This window comes from Octopus sinensis, linkage group LG6 (genome assembly GCF_006345805.1).
Source record: "Octopus sinensis linkage group LG6, ASM634580v1, whole genome shotgun sequence".
NCBI lineage: Eukaryota > Metazoa > Mollusca > Cephalopoda > Octopoda > Octopodidae > Octopus > Octopus sinensis.
Window position 1 is genome coordinate 55,865,006 of NC_043002.1, and position 16,885 is coordinate 55,881,890.

The 16,885-nt window shown below is 37.3% G+C and overlaps 1 protein-coding gene across 16 annotated transcripts in view; it reads right to left on the reverse strand.

The window, feature by feature from the left end:
* LOC115212854 (dedicator of cytokinesis protein 3) overlaps positions 1-16,885 on the reverse strand; it is a 301,286-nt gene that overhangs the window by 36,527 nt on the left and 247,874 nt on the right. For 13 of the 16 annotated variants that reach the window (XM_036503925.1, XM_036503926.1, XM_036503924.1 and 10 more), the window contains 7 exons: positions 16,421-16,587; positions 14,041-14,304; positions 13,521-13,604; positions 12,382-12,507; positions 10,485-10,591; positions 7,801-7,882; positions 3,022-3,063 (listed from right to left, as the gene is read on the reverse strand). In XM_036503925.1, coding sequence (XP_036359818.1) covers positions 3,022-3,063; positions 7,801-7,882; positions 10,485-10,591; positions 12,382-12,507; positions 13,521-13,604; positions 14,041-14,304; positions 16,421-16,587 — 872 coding nt within the window. The remainder of the gene's footprint in view (positions 1-3,021; positions 3,064-7,800; positions 7,883-10,484; positions 10,592-12,381; positions 12,508-13,520; positions 13,605-14,040; positions 14,305-16,420; positions 16,588-16,885) is intronic. The other 3 variants (XM_036503930.1, XM_036503922.1, XM_036503932.1) reach the window with 1 other exon arrangement.

Sequence of the window (16,885 nt, forward strand, 5' to 3'; positions counted from 1 at the left end):
AACACTTCTGTTTAAATACTTTCATTCACCAATCAAGTAACATATAGTTCAGGTATAAATAAGTGTACTTTACATTTATAGGTTTAAAATGAGGTGGAGGGGTGCGTATTATACTCAAATAAATATGGTAAAAGTTTTAACAGTAAAATGGTTAAGTGATCCCTTTTCCAGGTACCATGACATAATGGATCCAAATTACACAAATCGATATTGCTGTAAGAGTAACAGGCAAAATACCTTGTGGTATTTATTCTAATACTTTGAGCTTTTAGTTCAAATTCAGCAACGATAAATAAGGGACCACTCCTGCACAATTGTTTGGAGGAATTGTTAATGTCTCAGGTGAGAACACCTTGTGGGATCAATTTCAACTCTTAGTATTCAGAGTTCAAATACCCACAAGGGGTTCAAAATCTGATGAAGGCTTGGGTTAAGCTTTTGACCTCAGGAACACAATTGATAATGAAAGCTGCAATGGGCAGAGGAAGGTTTGTACAAGTCTGAATGTTACAGTTGAACAACAATGATGATGATAATGGTACCTTTTTGTGGTACTTCTTTAAAAAGAGGATGGACTGTGTCTTAACAGCAGACACAACCCTAATACCAATGAAGTGATATGAACTTTCAAAAGGCAGGAAAAGAGAAGCTTAATTTGACTTATATACATACTTTACCAAATATAGTGCTTTTTTTTTTTTTTTCAAAATAAATATTTTAGGAAAAATACATTTCTAATGTTACAAGGAGTTTAAGTGATCAAGTCACAAGGAGTTCAATAATATCAAACAGATGACAAACAAAACTCTCTTCATATCATACCAGTCGATTGTGATAACATTGTTATTATTCAGCCTGGTGAATGAAATCTGTGTTCTGGGATTGTGACAGACAGCTTCGTCTCGTCCTGGTGAATGTTTTTACCTTTCACCTTAAAAGGAAGGTGGGGTTGGAAAGGAGGTGCCTGTCGAAGCCAATAAATGATGGATGTGTGTGACACGTATGTTGGAAGTGAAAGGCCCTGCGTGAACACATCACAAAGATTACCAAGGTGTCGGTATTAAAGACAGGGCTTGTGGGGTTGGAACTTACCTGTTTGTAATGCCTCATTATGTTATTTTTGTATATGTAAATGTTTTTTGTGTTCCATTCGTTAATCATCTGTCATTGTAAATTTTTAAACCCATACAATTGTATATGACCCCGTTCATATTGTGTTGTCCCTCTCTTTGTGCGCCTGTATGGGCAATAATAAAACCAAACACAATAGAATGTCTTTTGATCTCAGTTCATGATCCCCAGATTGGTAGTTTAATATCTTACACACACACACACACATCTTATCATGTTGAATAGTTTAAGCTAAATATTTTCAACTTTATCTGCAGCGTGAACCCCTTAAAACTGAGCAAGATTATATTGTTGTTTAACCCCAGGTCAACTTTGCTTTCAATCATAAGTTTGCTTGATCAATCCAATTACGATCATTCTGTTTTTATTTTTTTCTTCTCTACATCTGGACTACATTAATGATAAGGTACCATTTCAGGGAGATTTGGCTGCTAATTTTAGCAGGTCGTGATTCTCTTATTGATTTACACAAAGAAAGATAGTTCATCTAACAGTGAATGACTGTACATGTGGAGTTATCATTAGAATGGGCATGACAGCCGCTACATGTGGGTAAAAACACACTGCAACAACTACTGGACTCTATCGAACATTACCAGACTGAAATAATGTAGAATAAAGGTCTTTCCAGGTTCAACCTGTAGATTTGAACCAGTAACCTCTGCATTTCAAGTTTATAACACTTTCAACCCTATGGATACCAACCGAACCCAAGATCTGCCCTGGATCTACAATTTCTAGTTTTAAAATTATCTAAAAGCATTCCATCAAAATTTATGTCCCAAATACCAGCTTTAATAACAACAAAATTATTTTACTAAATTCTTCAAAATTAATTGAAATTACAGGAAGTGTATTTCAACAGAAAAATGGTAACAAAAGGATTAAAAGAGTATTTATTTAGGGCTGGATTAATTCCAGTGTGATTGCTATAGGTCAGCCTTGAATAAGCAATTCTATGATCAAAAGTGTTCCAACAATGACCACCCTATCCTTTTATTCAAGTACCCATGACCACTTTATTGAATGTGGTCATCTTTTTTCAAGAGGGAGATTAGTTGCTATTTCTAAAGCAAATAATTGCATAGAGTTCCCCTCATTGATTGTCAGTGAACACAAGAGCATATTATAATTTATGTCAACAAAGCTACTACAGTCTCCATTTATAAGACAAACTATTGACAATATCAGTAAGAACAACATTGAATCTTCACACACGTGTACAGACTGTCACTACTTCAAGGCAAACTATCATATATATAAAATGAAGAATGGAGTATGTAGTGTTACATTTATTCCATGGTTTACAATTGTTTCATCAATGTGCAGGTGACTAATCAAACATCATGTCTAGACATAGATGATAACAGTGATTTAGTCATGTGCATTATGAAATTTATATGACATAGTAGCTAGTGTGGTCATTTAATCGTAACCAAGAGGAAAAATATAATACCAAACACTTCTTCACTTATTATATATATATATATCACAACTTTACAAAAGAATACAATCAAGATAGGTAAGGGGGGAGGAGGATCACAAAGTGACTAAAGGATTAAGTCAGTAGGTTTGTTCATGCATATGTGTACATGTAAGTGCAAAGAGGACTGACAGTTGTAACTATAGTCAAACTGAATCACACCTACAATAATAACATCATGTTTGGGAATAATTATGAAAATTTCAGTCATCTAAAAACAAAAACAAAAAAAACAACCTGGAAGGACCTAGGAAGACAAATTGGTGCAGTGAAGAAACAAAATACCAAAACTAAGAGGAAGAAATCTAAATATGGAATTGTAAGCCAAGACATCAACACGACAAAAGGTTCATGGTGGAGAATTGACAGAGAATAAGAAAATGAGTATTGTTCTGAAATATACCAACCACAGACAGGCTGACATGCGAATGAGATTTGGCAACAGTTTTCTGAAGAACAAAGAAAAACATGCAGGCATGTCAATGAAAGAGAAATAAAGGAATGAGGAATTTCCTCAGAAGTTTAAATTCAATAAACATCTCTCTATATATATGGAGAACAGCCCCACTTTTATGTATGTTTTATCAAATACTCAACTATATCTAAGTTTTATATTCTTCATTTCATATTTTATGCTATATTTTTCATATTTTCTTGTTGGCTTTTTTGCAGTTGGCTTGGAATGGTAGACTTCTGATGTCTTTAGACCTTCATACTGGCAATTCATTTTTCATCTGTAACTTGTTTCAGTCATTAGACTGCAGCCATGCTGGAGCACAATCTTGAGACATTTTTAGTCAAATGAATCCACCCAAGGAGTTATTTTTTTAAAGCCTGGAAATTATTCTATCGATCAGTTTTGCCGAACCACTAAGTTATGGAGATATAAACACACCAACACTATTTGTCAAGCTGTTATGGGGACGAACACTGACACATCATCATCGTTTAACGTCCATTTTCCATGCTGGCATGGGTTGGATGGTTCGACTGGGGTCTGGAAAGCCAGGAGGCTGCACCAGGCCCCAATCTGATCTGGCAGTATTTCTACAGCTGGATGCCTTTCCTAATGCCAACCATTCCGAGAGAGTAGTGGGTGCTTTTTACGTGCCACCAGCACAGGGGCCAGAGGAGCTGCATCGGTCCTGTTCGGATGGTGCTTTTTATGTGCCACCAACACGAGGGTCACAACTACAATTTCCATTTGATTTGATTTTGATATTGCTGATGTTGATGTACTTGACTCAATAGGTCTCCTCAAGCACGGCATGTCACCCTACAATCCAAGGTACTTTTGAATGGGCAGGTTATGCGATACTGATGTAGGTTACGGCAGTGGACTCATATATATGATGGCCTTCTTCCAGTCTCTGTCTACCAAATCCATAAGGCTTTGGTCAGCCCAAAGTGATAGAAGAAGACACTTGGCCAAGGTGCCACAAAGTGGAACTGAACCTGGAACCATGTGGTTGGGAAGCAAGCTTCTTAGCACACAGTCTTCATTTCTTGATAATGAAAATCTAGAAATGTTGGATATGGATTTAGGAACTCTACCGTTCCGAAGCAACTATAAAAAGCTAACAAGAAAACATGAAAAATATAAAATAAAGAAGATAAAACTTGGATAGAGTCAAGTATTTAAAGAGACATAAATATTTTTCAATTACCAAATCAATTTTTAATAGTTGCATATAAATTTGTTTTTTTTATTGCCCCTACTCATATCACCCGTTCAAGGTATCAATCCTGACTAAATAAACAACATAATCTTAAACATCTTGATGATGTCTGCTGCAATAATAAAATTGATGTGAGCAATCTTTGAAAAGTAACATGAGAATATAAAATGGTTTGCACTGCTTCTCATCACATTATAAACTTCAAAATATTTAATACCATAAATATTTTGAAATCAATGAAATTCAAGCAATCTCACAGACATCTTTGTTATATTTCCTACCTCCATTACTGAAAAATTCCTCTTCTTAATTCATTATTATCTCCCTTACACAGTATCTCTTCTCCACTCTAATCGCCCCCAACCACTTTCCTTCTAAAATGTGAATAACCATGTGGTCCCTCCACAGCAAGAAACCTGTTCCACACTTTAATTGCTTATCTCCTAGCATAAAGACACCCCCAACCAATCCTTTAGGGTTCATAATCTTGCAAGTTGAATGGTGACCTCACTAATGCTGGTGCCATGCAAAAAGCACCCAGCACATGGGGTAGAATGGTTGGCCTTAGGAAGGGCATCTAACCATTCCAACCATGCCAAAGTAGACACTTGGGCCCTCAGATCATGTTGTTCTGTCCACCCCATGCCAGTATGGAATATGGATGCTCAACAATGAACCCCGCCCACCCAACATATTTTTCTAATTTTTACTAATTTCTACATTCAATTTTACCCTGTCAGTGTAATTTCTACACAGATTTATAAATAATTTTTCTGCATTTATATTTAATACCCAAACCCTTTAAGAATCTCTTCTGCCAATGATTTTCAAAAAGTTTTGCTTTATATAATTCAATGGGTTTTCAGCCTTCAATCAAAACTTACAGCATGTATTTCTTTTCTTCATGTTTTGCTAGATATTCCAATAAAGGCACCTGGCTTAGCAGTAGGGGTATTCAGCTCACAATTGTAAGGTCATAAGTTCAATTTCCAGTGGTACACTGTGTCCTTGAGCAAGTCACTTTATTTCATGTTGCTCTGGCTCACTCAACTGGGAAAAGTGAGTTGTACCTGTAATACAAAGGGGGTCAGCCTTGTCTCTGAGAACTATGTTAAGGGTGCACATGTCTGTGGAATGCTCAGCTACTTGCATGTTAATTTCATGTGCAGGCTGTTCCGTTGATTTTATTAACTGAACCCTGGTCATAGTAACCAAGGGAGTGCCAATGTCCATTCTCCAAGCTGTCATGGGTTGGTAAGATGGAAGGCTGCACCAGACTCCAGTCTGATTTGGCATGGTTTTCTACAGCTGGATGCCCTTCCTAATGCCAATCACTCCAAGAGTGTAAAGGGTGCTTTTATGTGCCACCGGCATGGGTGCCATTTGTGACATTGGTATCTGCCACGACAGCGATTTTGCTCAGCTTGATGGGTCTTCTTCTCAAGCATGTCATAATGCCAAAGGTCTCGGTCATTGTGTCTGTGAGGCCCAACACTTGAAAGGACCTCGGGCTTTTTACCTCTGTGAGTTTATATAATCCAAGAAGTAGTGCACTAGGGCACCGTATACAACAAGAGCATCATCATTATTATTATTATTGTAATTATTATTAAGGTGGCAAGCTGGTAGAATCGTTAGCATGCCAGGTGAAATGCTTAGCAGTATTTCATCTGCCATACATTCCAAGTTCAAATTCTGCCAAGATCGACTTTGCTTTTCATCCTTTTGGGGTCGATTAAATGAGTACCAGTTATGCACTGGGGTCGGTCCTATCGACTTAATCCCTTCCCCCAAATTTGAGGCCTTGTGCTTCCAGCAGAAAGGATTATTATTATTATTATTATTATTATTATTATTATAATTGAGGCAGTGAGAAGGCATTCAAAAAGCATAGTAAAAAATTCCTAGTGGTATTAGTTCCAACTATTTACATTCTGAGTTCAAACCCAGCTGAGGTCAATTTTGCCTTTCTTCCTTACAGGGTTGATAAAATAAAGTACCAGTCAAGTACTGGGGTTCGTATAATCGACAAGCCCCCACCCCAACCCCTGCTCCAAAATTTCAAGCCTTGTGCCTATCGTAGAAAGGATTATCATAAGTATTCCTTTCATTCTTCTGAGGTCGATAAAGTACCAGTCAGACATTGGGGTAAATGATCAGCCCCCTCCTGCCATCCCTCCAAATTTCTGGTTTTCTGCCTATAGTAGAAAGGAATATTATTATTATTATTATTACTATTTATTATTATTGTTATAATTATTACTATTCATTATTATTATTATTATTATTCATTATTATTATTATTATTATTATATCTATGTATAAGTTTCCATTGTTCTACTGATTAGAATCATACAAAGACTAAAAATAAGAAAGATCGAGTAAAGAATTGAGAAGTTGACAGTCTCCAATACACACACGTGAATGTAAATATTTTGTGAGAGTGTGTGTGTGTGTGTTATTTAAATCAGCCGAAGTTACAAAGTGACTCAGAAGGTAAAAGCTTAGTGCATTGACGTTTATGAAATTGGTAAATGCCACTGCACGAAAAACCTGGCTCTCATGTCACATTGTGACTATTGCCAATTCAATGATATGTATGTACACACGCACACACACGCGCATACGGTTCTTTGTTGTTGTTTTTGTTAGAGTTGAACTTCAAGTCCCACACTAAACTAGAAATTCTCAAATGGGAAAATTAATGACAAAGTCTTGAAGGCTTTCTCTGTTGCTGTACCGTCCAATATCACCCTTTCAATATGAAACTTGAAGTATTGCAGCAGTACATCAGCTTGTAACAATAAAGCAAAAAAAACATATATTTACTCTACTGCATGTATCTGAGTTCTCTCTATTTTGTTCATACCAGTAAATATACACATCACATCATATATATGGTATCTATAGATGTATGTACAAAATGTATAATACTTTTGTCACATAGAATTTTATATATATATATATATATATATATATATAATATATATATATATATATATATGTATATATATAAAATTTCAAAATCAATCACGCAAGATGAACTGTGGCATATAACCTGAATAATTAAAAAGAATTTTATTAAATAAAACATTTGCAAATTGTTCAGAGTAAGAGAGAGAAAGCAATCTGATAGAGTTGGTTGATATTTTTATAGCAATAATTCATCAACCGAACACATTAAGAAAAAACTCTTACTGTTATTTTTCTCAAATATATTCCATAAGTACAGTGTTGAATTATACCAATAAATTGACTTCTACATTCCAAAGATTTTACTGTGTGCCTTTGAATTAACCAGTATTTACTGATGTACATTTACATCTTTTTGATTTTCCCATAATTGAAAAAAAAAAAACGTTTGTACATTTAATATCCTACAGTGGTGTAGGTTGAATAGATATTCAAATTTATGACATCACTGTACGTGGTTTCCATAGCAAGAATTGTTTCTTTTAGAAAACGGTAAATAATTCTGTCTGTTAAATGTGTGAACAATGTGTTTACCTCTTTCATTTCTGAATATATATTGAAGGAGTTGTCTTCATCATGGAACCCAGTGTCAGCTGACAAAGTAGAAGACCGATTGCTACAGAAAAAAAAAAAGAAAAAAATTATAAAATTTACTATCTGAATGTCATTTCTTGGACACTAATAATCATACAAAGGTGGTAAGCTGGCAGAATTGTTAGCATCCGGTCAAATTTATTCTGAGTTCAAATCCTGCTAGGGTCAACTTTCCCATTCATCTCTGGGGTCAATGAACTAAAATACTAGTCAAGTAGTGGGGTTGGTGTAATTAACTTGACCCCTACCTTCAAAAACTGCTGGCCTTGACTGCTGCAATGGACCCACAACTTACAAAATAGAACAGAAGAATTTGAGAGTGAAGAGCCAGTGGGTGATTTGTTTCTCAGGAAACTGTCAATAGATGTCACTGGTTGCAGCCCAACCACAAACAATTAACATCACTGTTCATAGCTGTAGCTCAACATAGTTTGGTAAACAGTCACATGCATGCAAACTCACATATGTGTGTGTATCATCATCATCCTTAAACATCCGCTTTCCATGCTGGCATGGGTTGGACAATTTGACTGAAGACTGGCGAACCAGATGGCTGCACCAGGTTCCAATCTGATCTAGCAGCGTTTCTACAACTGGATGCCTTTCTTAATGCCAACCACTCTGAGAGTGTAGCGGGTGCTTTTACGTGCCACCTGCACAAGGGCCAGTCTGGTGGTACTGGCTATGGCCATGCTCAAAATGGTGTTTTTTATGTACCACCTGCACAGGAGTCAGTCCAGCGGCAAGTGCCAGTAAGGCGACGCTGGTAGCGATCACGCTCAAATGGTGCTTTTTACGTACCCACCGGCACGGAAACCAGACAGCTACTCTGGCAGTGATCCCGCTCAGATGGAGCTGTTAGCGCTCCACTGGCACGGGTGCCAGTCATCGAATTTGGTTCAATTTCGATTTCACTTGCCCCAACAGGTCTTCGCAAGCAGAGTTTAGTGTCCAATGAAGGGAGGTTGGTATCGGTGCCAGTCGTCGAATTTGGTTCAATTTCGAATTCAATTTCAATTTCACTTGCCTCAGCAGGTCTTCGCAAGCAGAGTTTTGTGTCCAAAGAAGGATAGGTATGCGTAAGTGGGCTGGCTACATCCCTGGTAAAGGCCATGGGTTATGGTCTCGCTTGTCCTGCCGGGTCTTCTCATACACAGCATATTTCCAAAGGTCTCGGTCACTAGTCATTGCCATGCTTCATGGTAGTGAAACTTGGGCTCTGACTGCAGAGGACATGCATAGGCTTGAAAGAAATGAAGCTAGCATGATCCACTGGATGTGTAATGTCAGTGTGCACACCGACAGAGTGTAAGCACCCTGAGAGAAATGTTGGACATAAAAAGCATCAGATGTGGTGTGCAAGAGAGACGTTTGCGCTAGTATGGTCATGTACTGCGGATGAATGAGGAAAGATGTGTGAAGAAGTGCCACTCCCAAACAGTTGAAGGTATCCGGGAGAGAGGTAGGCCCGGGAAAACATGGGATGAGTTAGTCAAGCATGACCTTTGAACGTTGGGCCTCACAGAGGCAATGACGGAAGACCGAGATCTCTGGAGATATGCTGTGACTGCAAAGACCCGACAAATAATGTGAGTTCATGGCTGCTTCCTGCATGAGTTTTGCATAGCCCCAGCCCATCCAAAGTACCTTGGATTGCAGAACAACCTGCTGTGCTTACCTTGGATCGTAGGGTGACCTGCTGTGCTTGAGGAGACCTATTATAAATAATGCAGTTTTTCAATTGCATGTTGGAGGGGGATGGGATAAACTACCTGCATCAACTTGCTATAAAAGCAGGTAGTAATTTAACCTTGTACTTATTCTTAGTGAAAGTTTTGAAGAGTGCAGTTCGATTTTAACAGTTATTTTTTCAAAGCTATAATGGAAGTAACAAAGGAGCATATTCAGCATATTTTGCTTTATGAGTTCAATAGAGGCAACAACGCAATGGAAAGTGCAAAGAATATTAATGCAGTATATAGCGATTGGAAAATAAGTGTAAGCCAGTGTCAACAGTGGTTCCAGAAATTCTGAACCGGAATCTACAGCCTAGAAGACAAGCCTCATCTTGGAAGATCAGTAGAGTTCAGCAAGGACATCCTGCAAACCCTGGTGGAACAAAACCCCATTGTAACTGTTGAGGAACTAGCAGAGAAGCTTGGATTTGGTCATTCAACCATTCATTAACACCTGCGTACCATCAGAAAAGTCAGCAAACTGGGTCAAACTTTCTGAGTCTAATCATGCGCAGAGAGGAAATGTGTGCTCTTCTTTGCTGTCATGTTTCATGAATGAACCTTTTTTGGACTGAATAGTGACTGGTAGTGAGAAATGGGTTCTCTATAAAAATGTCAAGCACCGAAGACAGTGGACAGGGAAAGGAGGAATATCAGCACCCTGGGCTAAAGAAGGTCTTCACCCATGTAAGGCATTGTTATCTGTTGCCAGCTCCTTGTCAAACTGTGCAATCTATGCCAGCATGGAAAATAGACATTAAATTATAACAATTCAAAGAAACACTCAAATTTACCAAGATATAAATCCACAAGAATAACCATTTCCTAAAAAGATTCTAAAAATCAAATTAGGAGCATGAAAATAGAAAGGGGAAAGAAAAAACAAACCTGCTGTTTGAGTGAATGGATCCTGTGCTGGGGGTACTTGGTCGATCATCAAACAAATCTAAACGGTTTGAAGGTGTTTGATGCATTCTACCAAAAGATGGCGAGCCCTTGGAGAAAGAAATTGATAATCTAATAAGAATATGGATAACATTGATGTGAAATAATGGAAATGGAAATTCAGGGAGTTGCAGTTAAATATTTTGTCTAAAGAAATATTTGGAAAAATTAATGAAAGAAGCAACAAAATGGTTGTTTAAGCCTTTAACATCCAGATTTCTTTGTCAAATGTTTTGCTTATTTATTCACATTGTTTTCAATTAATCATGCATTATCTCATGGACTCAAGATTTCAAAGATGTGATTGTTTATTTTTGCAATAACATTGTAGGGTAGATGTGCAAGGTTGGTTCTGGTTAATTTGAATAGAAAAGGGGCAGAATATTTTGGCCAGGTCAAGCCAATTTGAATGCTAAAGCTTTAAACATGCATGTTTCCATGCATGCATGGCTCAGACGGAGTTTACTGAGAAAGGTTTTTTGTGACCAGAAGCCCCTTCTGTTGCCAAATCCTCCAGTTTCCAAACAACATTGGAAATAATGGACATCACTTGTATGAAGGTGCCACTTGTTTGCAAGTATCACATGATGTCAAGACAAGAAGACACTCACACACAACCAACTTCCTTACATGCATACATGCATGCACACACACACACATACACGTAATGTGCTTCCTTCAGTTTCTGTGTACTAAATTCACTGACAAGGCTTTTGTCAGTCCAGGGCTATAGAAGACACTTGCCTAAAGTGCCTTGCAGTGGGATTGAACCCAGAGTCATGTGATTGGGAAGCAAACTTCTTACCACACAACAACGACACTTGTCAATACTTAGGCGCTTCTATTTGGTCACTGAATCAGTTTTAAGGGCTTTCCTGCACATTCTGGCAGTGCAGAACAACAAATACTTCATACCACTGCCTGCCATATTAGGGCAGCGAGAGCTGGCACAATCATTGGCATGCTGGGCAAAATTGCCTCCTAACAGCTGCATTTCATCTATCTTTACATTTTGAAGTCAAATTCCACAGAGCTCAACTTTGCCTTTCATCGTTTTGGTGTTGCACTGGGGTCAATGTAATCAACTTACCTGCCCCCCTTGAAATTGTTGGCCTTGTGTTGATATTTGAAACTGACATTACTGCCTGCCTTAGTCCACCTCACTGACAGAAGTCATTCAAGGGAGATCAGTGATGTTGGCCTTGATTGAATAAATCTATGACTAAAGACATTCCTGTCTTTACCTAGCATATTATCCAATGTGTTGCTCCTTTAGAACAAGAAACCTGTTCTGCTACAGCCTTTTTCTCTCATAACTTTATCCCTCTCTATTCTTTATTCTCCTAGCATAAAAAAACACTATTTTCTAATTTTGATAGCTGTATGATGATTCCACCAGTGCTGGTGCCACGTAAAAAAGCGTTGTGAAGTGGTTCACATTAAGAAGGCCCTCCAGCTGTAGAAACCATTCCAAATAGAGCTTGAAGTATGATGCAGTCCTTCAACTATTCCTTGGGCCAACCAAAGCCTTGTGAGTGGATTTGGCAGATGGAAACTGAAAGAAGCCTATCATATCTATCTATCTATCCATTTATGTGCATCTGTTTGTCTGTGTTTATCTTTGGCTACCACTTGACAATCAGTGTCAGTTCATTCATACCCTTGTGCACTTAGCAGTTCGGCAAAAGAAACCAATAGAAAAAGTATCAGGCTTTTAAAAAGAAAATTAGAATCGAGGTTGATTCATTTGAATAAAATTTCCTGCAGGTGGTACCCCAGCATGGCTACAGTCTAATGACTGAAACAAGTAAAGGAGAAAGTTTTCAGTTTAGAAACTTACAGTAATCGTGTGTTTAATATTTTTGTTCAAAATAACTAAATTTTCTTCCATTGTTTTATGTAAAGGCAAAATAGCGTCAGTGACATGGTTCCCATGTAAAGTTAGACCATTTTCAAGAACTTTAAGCTGAAAGAAAGAAAATAAATGGATACAGAATAGAGAAACAAGTGGCAGCTAGAAAGACAAGGGATTTGTGAAGGGTGAGAGAGTGAGAGAAAAAAAAACAGCAGATAAACAGAGAGAGAGAGAGAGAGAGAAAATGAGAGACAAAATAGATGGAGAGAGAGAGAGGCATAGAAACTGGGACAAGACAGATGGGAGCAAGAAAGAGGAGAAGAGGGGGAGTATTTAAATGTCAGTTAAATGCTGGTAGGGACACCACATTTTGTTTTAAAACCATGGTATATTCTACCAAGTATATTAAAGGTTTATAAGCAATACTGTCATGTCCTTTTGTGTTAGCAGGGCATTGTTTTAACTATTTTAAAGTTTATATTTAGATACACATTCTTTAGAAAATCTGCAGAGACATACTTTAAATATCAAATAACAACGTTCAATGTCTACAGAGTAGGAAACATGAAATAGCATGGTAGTAGCATTAGTAGTGGTAGTTGCAGTAGTAAAGGGTAAGAACCCCCTTTTCGGGCATGAATGACTATGGGATTGCACCTAGAAAGTTCCCGTCCAAAGCACATGTCCGGGCAAGGTTGTTAATGGAAGAGCAGCAAACACCCAGGCATACCAGCCTTCCTTCTCCATACCACCAATGTTATCCTAGAGAAAGGCAAAGGCCAATACAACCTGGCACCAGTGATGCTGCAACTCATTTCTACAGCTGAATGAACTGGAGCAATGTGAAATGAAGTGTCTTGCTCAAGAACACAACACAACCCAGTCTGGGAATCGAATTCACTGCCTCATGATTGTGAGGCTGACATTCTAACCACTGAGCCATGCACCTTCACATGTAGTAGTAGTAGTAGTAGTAGTAGTACATTTATAATATAATCTTGTAGTAGCAGTAACATTAGTAGTGGTAGTAGTAATAGTTAGTCCCCCAGTAATACAATGATAATTACATTCTTAATTAAGAGAGAATGAAATTAATGGGCAACAAAAGACAAAGACAGACTTACTTGGCGTAGCATGACAGCTTTTAATTCTTCTAAATGCTTTAATTCATCTGGGTATTTGGCAGCAAATTCTTGAGTAAAAAATGCCTAGAATAGCAAGAAATACATTTCGAAAATAACAGGAAAAGCCAAACGGAAGTGAATGGAAATTTGGTAATAAAAAATGAAGGCAAGGATAATGATGATGATGATTAGGATGGTGGTGGTGGTGGTGGTGGTAGTAGTAGTAGTAGTGATAATGACAATGATGATTATGATGACAATGATGAAAATGTTAAAGATAATGGTCAGCATCTCTGCTGGTGCCATGTGTAAAGCATCTGTGTTGGCATTAGGAAGGGCATCTAGCCATAGAAACGATGCCGAAACAGACAATTGGAGCTTGGTGCAGCTCTCAAGCTCACCAGCTCCTGTCAAACTGTCTGACCCATGCAAGCATGGAAAATGCATGTTAAATGATAACGACGAGGAACACAATGACAATGATGACAATGGCAATGAGAAGGCTATTAAAGCAAGTTACCTCTTGATATTTGGCTATGCCTCCATTCACAGTAGCATTGATAGTTCCCCTGAGTTTCATAGACAGCAAAGTAAGCTCGGTGGTAGGTTTGATCTGACATTTCTCTATTTGGATTATCAAATCTTTGGTCACCTGCTTCATCAGGTCAATTGCACCTTCAATTGGAGTTAGGTTTTCAACATCGATGCTCTCCACTTCATACCAGCGGAGAATCCCAGGCAATTTTTCAACAGTCTTGATTATAGATCGCTCTATACAGAGAGTCTGGGAACAAAGAAAACACATATTTAGATATACATACACACACACATTTATATATATATACACATATATATATATATATACATACGCACACACATTTATATATATATATAATATATATATATATATATATATATATATAATATATAGTAGTAGTGGTAACAGAAAAGAGGAATTTCAATTATCCCCACATGGTGAGTTGTAATGTATATAAGAAATTAAAAAAGGAAAATCCGCACACTTACAAAGTTTTAATTTAATTTTTAATATATCGACCAGTTTTGCTATCGCTATTTGTCCAACCCATGCTAGCATGGAAAACGGACGCTAAACGATGATGATGATTCATGAAGAAATTTTGTCCATGTTGTGTGTGATGAAATTCACAAGTGAATGACTTCACAAGTAGATAAATAAAGGGAGGTAATTGGTTGTCATTATTATTGTTATTGTTGTGGGTAATGAGATAACTGTTCAGCTTTTGGTAATGGGAGGGGAATATATATGTTTACAGACAGAGACCAGTTTCAAAAACCTTGTTTAGTGAGGGGATTTATGTACAGTGATGTAAACGTGAATTGAAATGTGTAAAAAGATAAAAGTTGGTTATGCGTGCATATTAAGACGTGTTTTGTATTTTTCAATAAAAAAAAATTTCTTTATTTAAACATTCTAGTTGAGAGATTGTGTCTATGCACTGGTAGAAAGGGAAAACTGTGAAATTTGGTTTGATGTTACCTGCACATTTTTCTATATGCTCACTGAGAGGAATTTGTCTGTATTGTGGGAAACGGATTTGCTCTTTATGTAGAGTGGTTCTCTTTCTCAAGGTCATACTCATTTGTCCAATATAGTGGTGTCCGCAACCTGAGCAGGTTGTTACATAAATTAGGTTCTCAGAGGCACAAGTGAAACTAGTTTTAATTGTGAACCTCTGTCCTTGTTTGAAAAGGAAATCCGAGCCTTCAAGCAGGTACCCAGGTTTGAAATTTCCCCAAGACATTTTCCCTGATGAAGGCTGGAGGGTATATCAGTCAAATGTAAATAATGTAAATAATTCCTCATCTCTTAAATACAGAACCGGATATTATGTATCTCCGAATATATTTTGTAACACACACTCCATCTAGTCTTCTGTAACAATATAATATTTTTTTGATGTATTCTTTTTTCACACTGAGGAGAACAGTAATATGTAATCAATTTAATTATAATTAAATTAATTTCTAGTTTTTTCTTTACCATGTTGTTTACATGTTAATATTATGGTTTAAAATGATCATATGCATGGATTAAATTCTTTTAAAACTTTTAACACCATCTTTGTTGAGCTTCTATAGGATATGTGTTCTATAAATACTCATAACACACCTTTTATATATATATGTGCATATATGCATACATATATGTACATACCTACATATATATGTATATATACATGCATATATGGGTACAGGACATAAAAAAAAACGTACACAAAATGAGAAACGAGAACATAGAAAACAAAACTTTTTTAGAACAATGCAAAAAAACAAACAGAGAAATGAGACATACAACATAAAGAACATTCCCTTCATCAGTTGTCCCCTGTTTTATTTACTCCACTTTTGTTAAAACAGTCCTTCCTGCAAAGCAAATTAAATAAAATTTGGGATTTTTTGCAGAGGGTTAAAGTGGTAACAAAAACAGGACAGTGAGAACAAAACAGTAAAAACAAATGGTGAGGGCTGTTAAGCCAAGACAATGTGAAGTGGTGAACACTAGAAAAACGAGCTTTGAGAAGAGGTAGATAAAAGCACGTCTTGTCTTTAGGAACGAAGTGGAAGAAAGAAAGATGGGTAGCTGTTGGTCACATGTAAGCAATGGGAGAATCAAGGAGGAAGAGTGAGAGAGAGAGGGAATGGGGTAGGGGAGAGGAGAAGAATATGGAAAGGGTGGGAGAGAAAAGCAGAAAGGAAGAAGAACAAGAGAGGGAGATAGATAGATAGACAGAAAAGAGAATAAGAGTGTGCATCAAGTGTGCATACAAACAAACCCCCAGAGAAAATGAGAGGGTGTGAGAAGTGGATTGGGAAAAGTGAAGCAAAGAAATGAAAAAGAAGAAAAGAAGTTTCCTTACTTTAAACTCATTATTTTTATCTTTTTCTCCTCTGTGGTATGGTCGATCATAGAGAAACGTGTCCACTTCGTTGACTTGATAGAAAGACTTCACTTCCCGAGGGATAGAAGGATTACTCAGCTCTCCTTGATCTACCTTGAAAGGTTTCACACAACTGATTTGGATGTCTTTTTGGGGAGTTAAGGAAATTTATGCAAAGATAATCAGATTCTTTTATGAACACAAAGACAGTGACACAACAAAACACAATCAGCCAGGAGGGCATTGGTGCCATTTTGCCAGCACACATGGTAAATGAAACAGTTTGGTACCAGGAGCAGCTGTGTGGATCCAGGTTCACTCCTTTCGTAATATCCTGTCACTTAAATTATGACATTTGAACCTCAAGATTATGCCCTGGCATTTGCCACTATCTCTCTCTCTCTCTTCCTTTACTCAACCATCTCATTTATACTCTGATCCCTG